Source organism: Rhinolophus sinicus, linkage group LG06 (assembly GCF_036562045.2).
Source record: "Rhinolophus sinicus isolate RSC01 linkage group LG06, ASM3656204v1, whole genome shotgun sequence".
Classification (NCBI taxonomy): domain Eukaryota; kingdom Metazoa; phylum Chordata; class Mammalia; order Chiroptera; family Rhinolophidae; genus Rhinolophus; species Rhinolophus sinicus.
In genome coordinates, this window is record NC_133756.1 from 129,523,592 (window position 1) to 129,542,224 (window position 18,633).

Genomic DNA, 18,633 nt, shown 5'->3' on the forward strand with positions numbered 1-18,633 from the left:
TGATTTTTTGGGAGGACATCCCCTGAACATAAGCCGTAATGTGTCTTTTGGAGCAAAAATTAATGTAAGACCTGGTCTTATTTTTGGGGAAACACGGTATGTGTTTAGAACGAAGAGAGATTATGTGGCCCTAAATTATAGCCAGAAAGGATTGTTACATAAAAAAAAACCCACAAACTTTTTCACTCTAAGTCCAAGTAGCCGTGAATCTTTACAAAATCACATCCTTGGGAAAACTGAAATATACGAGATATTTATCTTTCTGAGATGGTTTCAATGTCTGTTGATAGGGGGAGTTCATAAGAAGCAAATACTGTTTTCTATAAATTTCAGTAAAACACCTATTCACAGAGGTTAAAAATAGAATGCTAAAGGTGTTCTGGATTTAATTTAATCATTAATTCAAAAAGTGCCTCCAAGTCCTGCAGTTTCTCCAGAGTAACCTCTATGTAAAGTAACACTGTACTGAAAATATAAAAAGTTCAGGATGTAGGGCTGATAGTCCCTGATCCTATGGTAAATCTTTCATTATCTACTTTTTAAATTGTCAGTAGTTTATTTCTTATAAAACTAGGAGTAAAATGTGCAAAAGAACAAAAATCTAGTTACATTGTAGGGAGTTCAGAAATAATTTTTTCAGTAGGAGAAAGATAAGTAGAAAACAGTATAGAATGTGGAGTTTGGAGTAAAATTGACATTTTCAGAATAAAATGTCCTGTTTCTCCTGTACGTGTTAAAAATATACTTTGTATTGATAGATTTAATGCCATCTTTAATAATATATATACAGCATATTAAAGGGTGACGATTTTAACCATTGTTAAATTATTCCACAGGGACTAAACAGCAGGAACAGTTTACCAACCCCACAGCTGAGGAGGAGCTCAGGAACTTCAAGTCTGCCACCTACTGACCATTCTCCTTCCAGGTGGGAACGCAGTAATGGCAGAAGGCCTCACCAGGAATTTGGCATTTCGAGGTAAAATCCCCAGAGCCGTTTAAAGAAACCTGAATGTGATACACAGTTTGAAATAGTTCTAAAAGCAGAAAGGAACAGTGGAACTATTTTACGTACAGGACAGCATGAGTAGTAGTAATATGGTAACAGAGACACTGATTCTTAAAAAGAAGGTAACGTGTCTTCTCCCAAGACGTAGGTAAGTGAGGTACAAAGCATGCTGGGGCCTTAGAACACGAATCAGGGAGGCCGTTGAAGGAAGCTAGGATCAGTTTAGGACAGGGTATGGAAAAACCTTTTAAATTGGTAGAAGTGGCCATTGCAGGAGCAGTCACCAGTCCATGCATATCATCCAAGGTAGGTCAACAGCGTTACTGACTTGTGAAAGGAGAAGCATGTGCTCAGGATTCGTCTCAGATGTTAGGTATCTATGAAAACCATCAGTAGCTACAACTAAATGAAGCAGGGAAAATGCCAGAGCTGAAATCTTCTGAATATGAATATACCCATTTACCCTGATAACAAAAGATTCACTACTTTGTCTTTTAAAAGCCAGGAGAGATAGTGATCCTTTTTGTGAATTATAAGCTTCTAGTTAGTCAGTTATCTAACTATATTAATAAACCTGGAATTAGCATACATTTCTTGTTAAACCACTGTTATTACGGAGCATGTGTTGTACTTTGTTTAGCTCGAGCCATGTAGTTACACATTTGAAACACTAGGTGGCAGGATTAGATCATAGCTATTTATCTGTTAAAATTTATGTTCGCATTTATATATAAGAAATATCAGATAATTATAATTTTCCAGATTCTTTTGTAATTTAGTAATTTGAATCTTCTGTAATACATTCAAATAGATGGACTCTTTTTTATTAAAAAAATTTTAGTGAAATGATATGTAAAACAGGAATGGAGTATGAAGAATACAGTACAGTAAAATGAGCTTTGGTCCAAAGCTTGCCCAGAGCCCAAGTATGATAGTTTTGTTTGTTTGTTTGTTTTTTAATGGAAGTAGGATATAGGGAATTTAATGATGTTAGGAACTAAAAATATGACAGATATTTCTTAACCATGGAAAACATCATCTTGAGACTATTATTAGGTTTAAGAAAGAATGATGAAAATAATTCTGTTTTTTAATCTTTCTATCACACTGATGTGACAGCCACACATTTGCAATTAAAGAAATGTTCGATACATTAACTCGTCATTTTTATCCTGTTGCCTCAAATGAGTGATACTAAAATAGAAACACAGTCCAAAGAAAACTAATCTTTAACTCTGAGAAGTCTGCCTATAAAAGTATATATAGGCAGATGTGATATATTCACTTAACTCTCATTAAAACAGAATTATATGCCTCATAAAAGACTTAGAAATTTGGAGAATAAAGTAATTAGTGGTATTATGTAACATTTACTTTAAAGAGATAAGGCTAGAAGTGATTTTTCCTAGTGTGCAAAAGCTGGAGCTTCAGTAATAAATTTCTAAGTATACTTTAAATATAGGATAAGATGGGGATATACGAAGCATTTACAACCACTATTCCTTTTGAAATTCAAGTTGCTAGGTCAGTGCTGTCCAGTAGAAATTTTTGTGATGATGGGAATAGTTTATATCTGTACTGTCCAGTATGGTAGTCCCTAGCTACATGTGGCTATTGGTCACTTGAAATGTGTCTAGTATGACTAAGAAACTGAATTTAAATTTGATTTAATTTTAATTAATTAAAGTATAAAGAGCCATATGTGAATACATATCATATAGACACATATGACAACCATATTAGACAGTTTAGCTATAGAGTTTTAATGTATGGTGATATTTTCTTTAGCACAAAACTAGTAGACGTGTGCCTCTGGAATCATGAGGCATTCACCTTGATTTTATTCGAGTACTCCAAAATTGAGATCCCATATCCCAGATCTTTGAGTCTTGATTAGAATGCAACTTTGGATTCTGATCATAGCTTCTCTGACTGATTTTAAATGAGCCTGACTATGCTTTCAACATGGTTTCAATATTGAACCTCTCATTCCCTGAAACTATGTCTGAAACCAAATGTTTCATCCCTCCACCTGCTTTTCTATCTGTTACAATTGTTCTGGCTTTGTACCCTGGCACAATGCTGCTATCCTCTAGTTATCCTCAAATTTGCTTACAAAATTGATTTACCTAGAAAACCTGGTGTTATCTTTGCATCCTGTTACCTTATTCTATTAATCAGTTGTCAAGTCTATCTCTGAATCTCTTTTCCTCTCCATTCCTTGTTCTTCATCACTTGCCTATACTGTTTCATGCTTTCATTATTCCTTACCTGGGCTATTGAATTATCCTCTTCATTTGGCCTTCCCACTTATATCCTTCACAGCCTGTTCCATCTTCTAACCTTCCACCAGAAATCTTCCTTAAACAAAACTTTGATTACATCGTTTTTCTAGTCATGAAGTTTTTGGACCCTTTACTAATATCTGTAGAATAGTACCCAGATTCCTAGCCTGGGATTTGGAGCCCTGTTAGTCCCTCATGACAAAGCTGAACTCTTACTTGGAAAATTAAACGGACTAAAAGGGATGAGCAGTACTGCAAAGAATGAGAATAGAAAAGTGACCTGGAAAGCTCTTTAGGTAAAAACAGTCATATAACGTGTTAAATGCTCCTTTGTTGAAGTTTTCTGATAATTTTCTTTTACCTCCATTTGAAAACCAAGCTGAATTATAGTTTCCAGCTTACCTTATTTGTGTAAAAGGTAATATAGGATTTAATTTTGCTTTTCTTCATGCTTTGACTGGAGAAAAATAGTGAAGTATTATAAACCTTATCATATCTATGATAAGAGGAATCTAAGGGAAGAAAACCCCAAGGAAGAAGTTATTCCTGCTTGAACAGTCACTGGATTACCTGCCCTTAACAGGTACCACTGTTCGTCTTTTAAAGGACTTGAGATTTTAATTGATTAAAAGGGCCGTTACTTTACATCACCAGAATACCTCTTCAACATCATCCTTCTCTATTTGTCTGAAACTCTGGCCAAGCTTAACTATTTGATAGTCCCACTGTTTGTCCACTTCTGTGCCCCTCTGCAGTTGTTCCCTTGACCTGGAATAGATCTTCTCACCCTCGTTTCTGTCTTTAAAAATTGGGCTCAGATGTCATCTATTAAAGATAACACCATGACATTCTCCTCCCTTGATCTCCAAGGAAAAGTAACCTGTTTCACCTCTGAATCTCAACACCTTTTCTTGCCTCTTTTATGGCACTTTTCACTTTCTACCTTGTGTTAGGAGGTATTACAACTCTTCTGAACCCTGCTTGGTTATGGTGAAGAGTTTGGGATTGCATTGAAATGAATCTTTGAAAATAAGCAACTGTTAACAAGCATTCTTCTGGGGCTTGGTGTCCATACTGGGTTATGACAGTTGATACTGCCTTCTGCTTCAGTTTCAGACCTAGGGTGAAGTTTCTCTGGTCAGGAAGTTTCAGGGAAAGTTGAATAATGCTTTTCTAGGTTAGCTGATAATTGAACTACCCATCTCTGAACTCCAGTGTTTATATTTATGGCTAAAAATAATGGCTAAACTACTGTCCTTGGATGGGCAGCTAGGACCAGACCCTTCCTGTGGACAAACAGAGCACATATTCCGTGCCCACAGCTCACTCCCTTTGCACAGTTTCTCTGAGGAAAAATAGGCAAATTGTGTCCCAAAACTATCGTTACTTCTACACTAAAGAGACTTACTCTTAACCTATTCTGATTCATCATTCATCTCCATAACAGCTCTGTAATTAAATCTAATAACTTGTTGCCTGGCAAGAGGATGTCCCTTAAGTAATGTACTTGGGGATTAGCTTCTCAATTCTGTGACTCATAATTCAGTAGAGATTTATACCAATGTCTAGACGCTATTTGAACTACAGAAAGCAAGAGGGCTAATGGTGTTATCCCACTCAGTTTCTTAAAAGAATAGTTCTGTAAATCTAGACATCATACAGCCAACAAGTTTATACTGAGGTGATACAAACTATGGCAAGGTAATTTGTCCTGATTGTCTAGAAATCAACCCGTAACACATGGCTTAACTCCATGACCATAACTTTTGATATCTCTAATAATGTTTGTGCATTTGGATTGAAGATTGATTCCCAAGTCTGATTTTAATCACCCTCCTACTCACTGTTAGTAATCATTAGGGCTTCTAGCCTGTCTTATTCTCCACTTTCTTCAGTATTGTTTTATGTAATCTCACTGGCGTGTATACTTATCTGGTTCTAGGTGAGGAATTAATGAGACGTTCTAGAACTGAGCTAAAAACTTATAATTTGACCTGCACCTCTCAGTTCTAAGCAACTAACTGAATTTATGATGATACTTCAATTATTAGAAGACCTCCGATCAGGTAGAGACTATGGAGGAGTGCTCAAAATGAAAAATGCCTATCTTTGTTTTGAATATTAACCAGGGGGTAGACTTTGGTAGCGTACACAGATTTTTCTGTTTGAATATTGCCCAAGGTTGTATTCTTACTCTTCTTTCCCAGTCTCTCCTACTCCACACGTAGGCAACGAATACTTAAATACAAAGAATGATTGAATATTCATAGGGAGATGAGTTTATTGGGTGGTGCTATTTGCATATTGCCTCTTTTTATAAAACTGTCAAATTATTGAGTATCACTACTGGCTTGAGGAAAAAAAATATTATAGAATCTAAAGGCTAGATGTTACCTCAGAAGTCCTTTATTCTAAATCTCTAACTTTACAGATGGAGAAACACACACAAAGAATTGTGTTATGGAAAGAGCATACACTTTAGAGTCAAAGAAATTGGAACTTGCACGTTAGTTATGTGAATTTAGGGACATTACTTAGCCTCTTGAAGTTTCTTTACCTATAAAATAGGGGACTAACTGATGAAGTATGCAAAGTACCTAAAATAATGGGTGCTGTATAATCAATACTCAAAATATCACCGTTATTATTACAATTTTTGTTAATACCAATAAGGGAGTTTCAGTGAAGCTGTTGCCATCTGGTATCGCACGCCTTCTCTTTGTAATACAGAATTTATTTTCTCCCATGGCAATATAGAACAAGCTAGATTTCTAGAAAAAGGAGAGTCTCAAAGCAAGAGTTAGCAAAAGAAAAAGTATATTCACTCAAAATTGGGGAGCAGAAAAGATCTATTCTCTAGAAAAGTGAGAATAGGAACCTAAAGAGATCGTTCATTTATTCCACCAACATCTGTTGAACACCCTTGTTAGGCACTATGAATGCAGAGATGTCTTATAGCCTCTAAAGGAATTCACAAATGAGTCAAGGGGAAGAATCTGTAAGCACTGAAATTATAATGCACTGTAGGTAAAGGTTATTATAGAGACATGAACCAAAATCTTTTAGGTCACAGCAAAATGGGTCTCCCTTGAGTAATGGGGTGTGGAAGTGCAGAAAAGATGGAGTTCGGGAGGAACATGAGAACCTAGTCTACACTAATAAATACTGAGTGAAAAAGAGAGAATCTAAATTTGTCCTTGAGCCTGTGGCAAAGTGCCCACATCAGGAGTTGACTGGTTAAAAAAGAACAGGTTAGTAAATATCTAATAACGGAAGGTAACATTTCTGTTGTACTTGCTGCTATATGCATGGCACTGGACCAGAAGCTTTCAAATATATAATCTTTAACTTCATTTCAGGTATGACACTGGTATGATTACCTACCTAATATTTAATTTCTTCATAAGAGCCCAAAAACCTATAATAAATATTTCAGTTATGAGAAATGACTGACTTAATATGTCAGTCATGACCTATTAATGACTGACTCAATATCTATGAAGAGAGGGAACAGAAAATAGTGAAAAACTACTATTTTAGGCCAGTGATTCTCTGTGAAGCCCCTAGACCCAGCAACATCAGCATCACCTAAGAACTTGTTTAAAATGCAGATCATCTGACCCTAACCCAGGCTCAGAAATTCTAGGGGTGGGACTAGCAATCTGTTACAAGAAGCCCTCCAGGTGACAGATAACCTGCTTTATGCCAGGGTTCGGCAAACTGTATAGTCTGCCGAATTATATTAGGTCCACAACCTGTTTTTGCAAATAAAATTATATTGAAACACGGTCATACTTATTCATTATTGTTTATGGCTGCTTTTGTGCTACCATGGCAGAATTGAGTAGTTGCAACAAGAGACCTTATGGTCTGCAAAGCCAAAAGTATTTATTACTATTTGGTCCTTTACAGAAACAGTTTGCTGACTCCTGCTTTAGGGCTTCGGCACTAGAGAGATGTCTAACCTCTGAATGTAAAAGCAGATATTTGCTAACTGAATTGAAGACGATGAAGAAAAATGAGGAACTTCACTAGTTTTAAAGTTCTCAACCTGTTCTCTTTCTGTTTTAGTCAAGGATGCTATCTAAATGGGCCTTTTACTTCAAATCCACTGACAATGCCGAAGCAAAGGTCATCTTCTATATCGCTAACTCACCATATAGGTCTAAGAAGAGCTGGTAAGAAATCATTATTTACGATTTAAATGTGGGAGGTTGCAAAGTATATGGTATTGCAAAGTTTTTTTATTACATATTAACAGCTGATTTTGAATACCATTTTATGTGTTGTAAATTAACATGACTAAGCAATTTGGGTTGGCTATTGGTTGACCATTTGCTTATTCATTCAGTAAACACTTTTTGAACATCTGCATACCAGGAACTCTGTTAGACACTAAGGATTCAGGGAAAAATGCATAGCACTATTTAACCTTAATAGTTGCAGCTCCAGATTCACATAGCCAGAACAAGGGAAAATCCCTAAAAAAAAAAAAGAGTATTCTTCTGTAGCATGGAAATTGTGTAGGAAAAAAAAATCTTAATATGAGAGTAGAAAAATCCCTGACTATATCCTCTTCAATCTATGTATTTATTTATTTGAGGTATAATTGACATATAACATTAAATTAGTTTCAGGTACATGATATAATGGTTTGTATATATTGCAGAATGCTCACAATAAGTCTAACATCTGTCACTATACATAGTTATAAATTTTTTTATTGTGATGAGAACTCTTAAGATCTACTCTCTTAGCAACTTTCAGATTAGCAACTTACATTATTAACTAGAGTCACCATGCTGTACATTACATCCCCAGGACTTATTAGTTTAAAAACTAGAAGTGTGTGCCTTTGACCCCCTTCACCCATTTTGCTTTAAAACATTTTGGATGAAATATATTTTATAGATACAATATAGTAATAACAGAACATCAATGATATTCTGCTTTTAAATTATGTGTGGTATTGGGCAATGGGATATACAGTCACAAAATTCTTTCATACACAATGTTTGGCATACAGTAAAAACTATGAAATGTGAAGTATCAGGAAAGTGTTTGATAAGCAAGAAAAGCAGGCACAAGGAGATCTATAGGTGATATTGATGTTGGATTTAACAAAGTCTTTAAAAAAAATAAGGATAAGGATGTTTTAAAAGAAACAGAAGGAAGGATGTAGAAAAATGGATGGATAATTTTAACAGAGATCTGGAACACATAGACAAGAAACAATGGACACAGAGAAATGCAATTGATTACATTAAAAGCTTAGAGGATGGTTTAAGAACAGATTTTACACAACAGAAAGTGAGAGTAGTGAACTTGAAGACAAAGAAATAGAAAATATCCAAACTGAACAGAGAGGGGGAAAAAAAAGGTAAATAACAGAAGACTTTTGGCTTCTGGTTTTGCTTGTAAGGAGCCTGGAAGTCACTACTTCATCCTAATGAGTAAAAGGCTGAACAGACTGAAAAATCAATGACTCTTCTAGGATCTGTAAGAAAGGTGACAGTGAGGACACAGAACAAACCTCTGCCCCCAGATGGGAGACACAGATAGGCAAATACAAGGATGAATGGCTTGGCAGAGCAGATTCACAAGGCGGAAACCTCATTGAGAACTAGTGCCTGAACTCAGTGTTGGGGCAGGATAAATTGAACAGTAACTAGCAAATTGCCAGAGGATCAGTGGAGACAACTCTGAGAGTTAAAAACTCGAGGCCCCTAGTCCTAGGGAGTCCCCACAATTCTGTGAGATTCACCTCCTAGAGCCTGGACCAGGTTCCCACAATAAATATCAGAGAAAATGCTTCTGCCAGGGGGAGAGGAAAAGAAACCATTTTGAAATATACCAGAGCACTCCGTTCTTCTTAACAAGGCCTGCCCTGAGGAAAAGCTAGTTAACCAGAGCCTAACCTGCTGGGCTACTGCTCAACTCCAGTCAGCTCTAGCTATCCTCTCCCACCAAAGGGAGGGAAGAAAAACAAACAAACAAACAAACAAAAATGCTGAGAAACACTTTTGAAGTTCATACTCTAGAGTCACAGGGTCACTAAAAGTGAGACCAAATCATAGGACTATAGAACAAACACTTCCCCTCCCCCCACACTTCACAGCCATATTGTTAAAGGCCTATTTATAGCAGCTGCTTTTACCCTGTACATCATGTTTGGCTATCGAGAAAACAATTACAAGGCATACCAATAGGCAAAAAAAAACCAATTTGGAGAGACGGCGCAAACCATAAGAACCAGATATATTAGGGCTTTTATAATTACCATACTAGGAATTTAAAAAAACTATGATTAATATGCCAAGGGCTCCAATGGATAAAGTTGACAACATGCAAGAACAGATTGGCAATGAAAGAAGAGAGATGGAAATCCTAAAAATATAAAAAATAAATGCTAGTGATCAAAAAACTGTAACAGAAATGAAGAATGCCTTTTTGATGGGTTTATGAGTAGGCTGGACGCAGCTGAGGAAAGAATCTCTGAGCTTGAGGCTATATCAACAGAAATATTCAGACTGAAAAAAACCCAAAACAGAACAGAATATCCAAAGACTGTGGACAACTGCAGAAGGAATATCAGAAGGAGAAAAAAAGAAACAAAAGAAATTCTTGAAACAAGAATGAGAATTTTCTCAAGTTAATGTCAGATATCAAACCACAGATTCAGAAAGCTCAAAGAACATCAAACAGAATAAATGCCAAAAACAATAGCTCGGTGTATCATTTTCAAATGATAAGAAATCAAAGATAAAGAAAATAATTCTTAAGCTAGAGGTGGGGAGAATCTTACCTCTAGAGAAACAAAGATAAAAATTATATCAAACTTTTCAGAAACCACGCAAGCAACGACAGAGTGGAGTAAATCATTTAAAGTATTGAGAGAGAAAAAAACCCACCAACCTAGAATTCAGTACTCTTCAAAATTATTCTATAAATGTGAAGGAGAAAAAGACTTTCTCATTTTCCAGACAAAAATTGAGGGAACTTGCTGCCAGTGGACATGACTTGCAAGAAATGTTAAAAGAAGTTCCTTAAAGAGAAGTAATACAGGCCAGAAACTCAGATTTATATAAAGGAAGGGTACCGAAGAATATAAGTGAAAGTAAAATCAAAACTTTTATTTTTCTTGTTTTCATTTGATCTGATAACAAAGGCCTGGCCTTGTTCAATTTGTGCAGAATGAGGGTAAAATGTATTTGCTGTATGTGTTTTAGGTATATATATATGTTTATGTATGCTAATACATAAGTGAAATGAATAACACCAATGATACAAGGATGGAGGAATTAGCATTATTTTGTTATTATAAGGTACTAACACTACCCATGTAGTGGTATAGTGTTATTTGAAAGTGGACTTGAGTTAGTTGTAAGTGTATATTGCAAACTCTAGGGCAACCACTAAAAAAAGTGGAAAAAGTAGTACAACTGATATCTAAAAAAATGAGAGAAAGAGGAATCATATATAAAATGCTCAATTAAAACCACAAAAGGCAAAAGAGTGGGAAAGAATAGGAACAAAGAACTAGGACCACAAACAGAAAACAGTAGCAGATATGGGAGGTATTAATCCAACTATGTCAATAATCACTTTGAATATCAGTGGTCTAGAGGAACCAAATAAAAGGCAGAGATTGTTAGAGTGGATCAAAAAAAATCACCTAACTATATGCTGTCTACAAGAAACCCACTTTAAATATACAGAAACATACAGATTAAAAGGAAATGGATAGAGAAAAATATATCATGCTAACGCTAATCAAAAGAAAGCAGGAATAGATATATTAGTTTCAGATAGAGCAAATTTCAAAGCAGTCTGATACCACAATGTGCAGTTTTCAACAAAAAATTATAAAACATGCAAAGAAAAAAATTTTTTCTTTGGAAAAACAGCCAACAAAAAATTTCCCTGTGGGGAAAATTGGATTTTGGATTTAGCAATGACCTTAAATCTGCTATTATACATATGTTTAAAAACTAGAGGAAACCACACCTAAAGTATTTAAGAAGAGTATGATACATAGCGGTGTCTCACCAAAAAGAATAAGTAAAGAACTAGAAATTATAAAATAATTTTAATAAGTATAAAATAATTGCCACTTCTACTCAATATTGGATTGGAGATTCTAGCCAAGACAGTTAGGTAAAAAAAAATAAAAGGAAAAAGTTATTGCAGGTGACATGATCGTGTATTTATAAAATCCTAAGAAATTCATTAATACCTATTACAACCAATAACAAGTTCATTAGTGTGGCAGGATACAAGATCTGTATGCAAAACTTAGTTGTATTTCTATATACTTGCAGTAAACAATGAAAAACAAATTAAGAAAATGATCCCATTTATAGAATCAAAAAAATAATACTTTGTAATTTAACAAAATAGTACAAAACCTATACACTGAAAACTATAAAACATTGTTGTAAAAAAGATCTTAATAAATGGAAAAGTATCCCATGTTTGTGTATCAGAAGACTTAGTATTGATAAGATGGCAATACTCCCCAAATTGTTCTAGATTCAGTACAATTTTTATCAAAATCTGAGCTGGCTTCTCTGCAGAAATTGACAAGCTGATTCTAGATTTATAGAAATTCAAAGAATGCAGAATAGTTAAATAATCCTTAATAAAAAAGAAGAAAAAAATGGAGGACTCACACTTCCAAATTTTAAAACTTACTATAATAATCAAGATAGTGTGGTACTAGCATAAGGATATTCCAACTCAATGGAATAGAACTGAGAATTCAGAAATAAATCCTTACATGGTCAACTGATTTTCAGCAAGGGTACCATGATAATTCCATGGGGAAGGAATAGTGTTTTTAACAAATGGTGTTAAACACATGAAAAAGAATAAATTTGGAATCCCACCTATCATCATAGTCAAAAATTAACTCAAAATGCATCATAGACTCAAAGGTAGGAGTTGAACTATAAAACTTGTAGAAGGAAACATAGGAGAAAATCTTGGTGACTTTGGGTTTTGAGTAAAGCGTTCTTAGATATGACACCAAAAGCACAGTCCATGAATGAAAAAAACTTGATAATTGGAATTCATTAAAATTACAAACATTTGTGCTTCAACGCACACCTAAAGAAAGTGAAAAGAATTCACAGGATGGGAGAAAATATTTGCAAATCATATATTGACAATGGACTTGTATCCAGAATATAGAAAGATGTTTTATAACTCAATACTAAAAGGACAAACGACTTCATTAAAAAATGGGCAGACGATCTGAATAGATGTTTCTCCAAAGAAGATATACGAATGGCCTATAACTGCATGAAAAGATGCTCAGCATCATAAATCATTAGGAAAATGGAAATCAAAACCACAGTGAACTATGTCTTTACACCCACCATGTCTACAATTAATTATAAAGACAGACAATAACAAGTGTTGATAAAAATGTTCAAAAGTGGGAAGACTCAAACATTGCTGATGCAAAAGTAAAATGCTACAGTCACTTTGGAAGACAATTTGGGAGTTCAGTACTTCAATAGAGAAATAAAATTGTGCTCTATTCATACATGCTCTTTCATAAGACATTGAAAATGAGTGAACTACAGTCACACAACTGCATGGCAATATCATTTTTAAAAGTTGAGTAAAGTAAGCAAGACATGGAAGACTTATATACTGTCTGATTCAATTCATAAAGTTCAAAAAATAGGCAACACTAAATTGTTATGAGATATATATATATATATATATATATATATATATATATACACATATATATACATACACACATATATATACACACATATATATATGTCATACATATAAAGAAAGGCAAGAAAAATAATACTAAAGTCAAAATAATGATTTCCTTTAATGAGAGGGGAAGGAGAGTTAGAATATAGGGGTTTCTGATCTCTAGCCATGTTTTATGTCATAGCTTGAGAGATAAGCATTCCTGTTGTAACTTTTATGCACATGCATTATTTCATAGTAAAGGTTTAAAATAAATATGATGGATCTATAGTGTAAAGTTTTTCTTAAGGCTTGCTAAGTTTTTCCCTACCATTTTGTCCTCTCCTTGAAGCTTTTCTATGTTATGTCAAATTTCTACTCTTAAGATTCTTTACCCTTTAGTCTTCTCAGAGAAACCTGTTTGTCAGGATTTGATACCCACTGGTATAATTAGCAAAAAGAGCACTGAAAATTGGAACTTTTGTCTCCAATTAGTAACTCACCATTATGACTTTGACAAGCACGACACTTCCCCTCTCTAGTCCTCAGTTTTTTCTTCTGAAATATTAAACTGTTTGATCAGATTATTTATAAAATCCCATCCAGCCCTAACAATATATATAATTTATAGGAGCCTCTAAACAAACTAATCTGATAGGACAGCAGAGGCAGCCCTGAGAAGAGTATGGGACCCCAGTGTTACCTGTGTAAACTAAATCAAGTTTCCTGGGGTTTTCTTGGTAGTTTTCCTCTTCACATGTCAAGTGAAAATGTGATTTAACTTACAGGGTTATTGTGAACATTAAATAACACATTGCATGGGTCAAGGTTCTCCAAAGAAACAGAACTAATGGAATGTTGGGGTGGGGGGAGGATAGAGAGAGAGAGAGACAGAGAGAGAGAGAGACAGAGAGACAGAGATAGAGATAGAGATAGAGAGAGAGACAGAGAGAGAGAGAGAGAGACAGAGAGAGAGAGAGACAGAGAGACAGAGATAGAGATAGAGAGAGAGACAGAGAGAGAGAGAGAGACAGAGAGAGACAGAGAGAGAGACAGAGAGAGAGAGAGACAGAGAGAGAGAGAGACAGAGAGACAGAGATAGAGATAGAGAGAGAGACAGAGAGAGACAGAGAGAGAGAGAGAACATACAGAAACAAAGAGGGTAGGGAGGTGGATTTACTTTAAGACATTGGCTCGCAAGATAGGGAGGGCTGGCAGGTCTGAAATTTTCAGAGCAGGCTGCCAGCCTGCTAATTCTAGCAGGAGTTGATGTTGCAGTCTTAAGTCTGAAAGCAATCTGGAGGCAAAATTCCTTCCTCTTCGAGGACCTCAGTCTTTTCTCTTAAGGCCTTCAACTAATTGGATGAGGCCAACCCAATCTGCTTTACTCAGTCTGCTGATTTAAACGTTAATTACATCTGAAAAATACCTTCACAGCAACATCTAGTGTTTCATCAAACAGCTGGGCACCATACCCTAGCCAAGTTGACACATAAAATTCACCACCACACATGTCCCTTAAGTGTTTACCACTGTGCCTAAAAAAAAAAAAAAAAAGAAAAAAAAAAATCACAGGTCATTAATAACTGTTATTTGCTTTCCTGATTCATACTTTAATTGGATATTTGTTTCCAGATAAAGTTTTTTAAATCTGCCTGCCTGTCTCCAGATATACGTATACTGCCTTAGTTTGTGGCACTCAGCAGAGGTTTCTTGAATAAATCAATAGGATTAAAGGTGTATTTCTGAAGCACTCTGGGTTTTCCTTATTTTAGCACTTAGCACTTGTTTGTATTCTCCACTAGACTCTAGCTTTGTTGAATTACAGAGATGATATCTTTTTCTCCATTGTGAAACCCAGCACATTTTCCAGCATACAGTTGACTCTCAAATATTTGTTGGAAAATGAATAAGCTGGGAAGATTTAGATTTTTTTTTTAAAGGGTGTGTTGTTGTGTTAACATACAGTTTTATCATTTTGCTCAGGGTGCTTAATGCTATTAAGAACTTTGATTCTTCAAGAAAATCAATTTTGTATTAAAAATATTCAATAAAATTTGGTAAAGACGATTTGTTCATTGGATAATCAAGCTGGTGGGGATACAAAATGTAAAAGATAAAGATAAATATGAATTAGGAAAATTTGTGTCACATGGTATATACATTTTAGTTGTACTCTTAATATTTACCTATAATGTGCCATGCTGCTACACGGTGTTTATTCCAGTCACTGAAGATGACAAATATGGTCTATACTCTGGGTAAATTCCAAGAAGGTCTTGCGGATTGCTCCACCTAGAAATCTGTTTTATCATTTAACTGGAAATAATTTGCTTTCTTTAAAGAAGGAAAATGCTCTTTATAAGTACACAAACATAGACAATAAATAACATGCATACATATTTATTTATCTCTTTCCTGTCTTAATTTTTCAAGGTGCTTTACCCAGCCTGAGTCCTGTGAATTCTCCCAGCCATGGACCAGTGTCTGCTGGCTCTCTAACTAATCGATCACCTATAGAATTTCCTGATACTGCTGATTTTCTTACTAAGCCAAGTGTTATTTTACACAGATCTCTGGGCAATGCACCCAATTCACCAGATTTTTATCAGCACCTTAGAAATTCTGATAGCAATTTATGTAACAGGTAAGTTTTCCAAATGTTTATTTCATTTTTCACAATATAGGTTATTTTAATAAAGCATTCCTAATTTTCTAGTTCTATATTATATAACTAGGTGATAAATTACAACTATATCTTCTTTACTTTTCTAGTAGTTTTTATTCAAGTAAAATTTTTCTCATTTCAGTGCTATCATTCATTTTCAAATTAAATGATCTCTGTCTAAAGTGAAATACAGTGGTATTCTATCCATCATATCAGTAAATGTATGAGATTTTAGTATGTACTACTTTAGTGCTTATTTAGAATACCCAGTTCATATGGTGTTCATTCTCATTTCTACTTTGCTAGTCAATAAGTGTTGACTTTCAATCTTGTTGACTTTCAAAGGTTATTTTCTTCAGGGACCAAGAGATGCTTTCTAGAATAAACCTATTAAATTTATATAGATATTGGAATATCAGGATGTGTTTCATTTGGGATCTTGGTTGAAAATTAAACAGATTTTCTAATTGTATCTAAATAAGAAAATGTGCCTTAATTATTTTATATACATATGTTTATATATATTTATCTGTTTTATCCTATAAGCTGCGGGCATCAAATACAGAAAGATGTTTCAACGTCTGAATCAGAGTCTGGTACAGACTGCCATAGTGGAAAATCGGGTGAGATTGCAAAAGTCATATATGTTTCACTTTAAGAAGAACTTTTACGTTATTTTTTAAGACGAATAAATGAATGAGTTTAACTTCAGTTTATCCATCTTTAAAATGAAGGTTATAGTGTTTTTATCTACTTCAGAGGATCATTAGGATCAAACTATAAAAGTGAAAATATTTTGAAGAGTAAAAATGTGCTGTACAAATGAATATAGTATTAGGTTATGGCTCAGGCTCATAGTAAAATTAAGTATATTGTTAAAATTTATAGTGCACAATCTAAGTCCAAAAGGTTTGCATAATTTTTTTTTGCATAATTTTTTTATGGCACAGAGAGGAGTTTTAAATTTTATCATTCTGAAATATTTTATATGCTCAAACAAGAAAAACTGATGGTGATAAAATTATAGTTGTTTTATAACTTGAAACAATCGACTCAAGCTTCCAATAAAAGTTAGCTAGTTAAATCACACCAACTGCCCCCTGAAGGTAGCTAGAAAGCTGGACCAAAAAACAAAAAAAAAAGTCTGCTTAAAGCCATTGAAGAACTAACAAGCTCCCCAGAAATACCAGTAGAAGGTCTAGAGGAGAGTAGATGTCCAAGAAAGTGAGCCTGGAACTTGGGGCTACTAAAAGGCTATTTTGCCAGAGGGGCCAGTGACTGATAAGATGCATAATCCTTTTAGTAGCTTCATGGGACTAGGGAGACAAAGACTGGAGTTGAAGACTTTCCATGGTACGGATAGGATAACTCGGTAAACTCTGCCGCACTGTACCCTAGGAATATAAAGGTAAGCCAGAAATAGGCCCTTTCAGGGATTATAGGCGCCTATAAATTCCTTCACATACCATAAAATTCTTTTAAAACGTTCATTTTAATAATTCTTGGTTTTTACAATTTAAAGAGTTGTTGTAAAAGAAAGAAAGACGAAGTAGAAGATGGATCCTATAAAAACCCTTTCAAGAAATAGAACTCATTCTTACCCAGATACCATAACCAAAGGCAAAAGAAGAAACCTCAGACCAATATCTCTTATATGTATAGACACAAAAATCCTTAATAAAACACTGGCAAACTGAGTCCAGCAACATATAAAACAGACACCATGACCATGTGGTATTTATCCCAGGAATGCAAGGGTAGTTTAACATTTGAAAATCAATCAATGTAATACACCACATTAATAAAGGGGGGAAAACAGTATGATAGTCTCAATAGATGCAGAAAAAGCATTTGACAAAATTCCAACATGATAAAAACAAACAAACTGGTAATGGCAAGGATGTTCTTCAACTTGATAAAGGGCATCTCTGAAAAACACACACCTAAGGTTATCCTTAATGGGGGAAGACTGATGCTTTCCTGAAGAATACGATTTTTGCTTTTAGCACTTCTAGTCAGCATTGTACTGGAGTTTCTAGCCAGGAAAACTAGAAAAGAATTAAAGGCATCTTGAATAGAAATAAAGAAATAAAACAGTCCTTATTCATAGATCATATGATCTTTTACATACAAAGTCACAAATACACACACACACACACAAAACTCGAAACAATAAACAAGTTTAGCAAAGTCACAAGGTCAATGTACAAAATCAGTTGTATTTCTGTATACTAGCAGTGACTCATAAGTTGAAATTAAGTAAATATTTCCATTCACAATAGTATCAAAAAGAACAAAATAGAATAAAAGTGGGAGATTTATAAGCTGAAAACTCTAAAAGATTGTTGAGAAAAACTAAATAAATTGAAAGGCAATTCATAGTACTAGAATTGAAAATTCACTATCTCAGTATTGTCACTAGGGCTATTCTCCCAAATTGATCTATAAATTCAATGCAATCCATATCCAATTGCAGCAGGCTCTTTTGGGTAGAAATAGACAAATTTATCTTAAAATTTATATGGAAATACAAATGACCTACAGTAGCCAAATCAATTTGGAAAAAGAACAAATTTGGAGGACTAATACTACTTGATTTCAAAACGTATTATAAAGCCACTGTAATTAAGACAGTGTATGTAGTATAGACACAGAGATGGGCCTGCAGACCAGTGGAACAGAAGTGGGAGTCCAAAAATAAATTCTTGCATTTATGGTCAATTGATTTTTGACATAGAAGCCAAGACAATTCAAAGAGAAAAGAGTTTTTTCAACAAATAGGGCCAGGACAATTGGATATCCATTTGCCAAAAAAAGAATTTGGACCCTTACCTCACCATATATACAAAAAGTAACTCAAAGTAGGTCATAGATCTAAATGTAAGAGTTAAAACATGAACCTCATAGAATATAGGACAGAATCTTTGTGACCTTGGGTAAAGCTTTCCTATATA

At 34.6% G+C, this 18,633-nt stretch overlaps 1 protein-coding gene across 1 annotated transcript in view; it reads left to right on the forward strand.

Annotated features, from left to right (window-relative positions):
• The window catches only part of PDE3B (phosphodiesterase 3B), a 136,223-nt gene that overhangs the window by 93,630 nt on the left and 23,960 nt on the right, over positions 1–18,633 (forward strand). The window contains exons 4-7 of the mRNA XM_019754484.2: positions 837–979; positions 7,366–7,472; positions 15,448–15,658; positions 16,226–16,302. Coding sequence (XP_019610043.2) covers positions 837–979; positions 7,366–7,472; positions 15,448–15,658; positions 16,226–16,302 — 538 coding nt within the window. The remainder of the gene's footprint in view (positions 1–836; positions 980–7,365; positions 7,473–15,447; positions 15,659–16,225; positions 16,303–18,633) is intronic.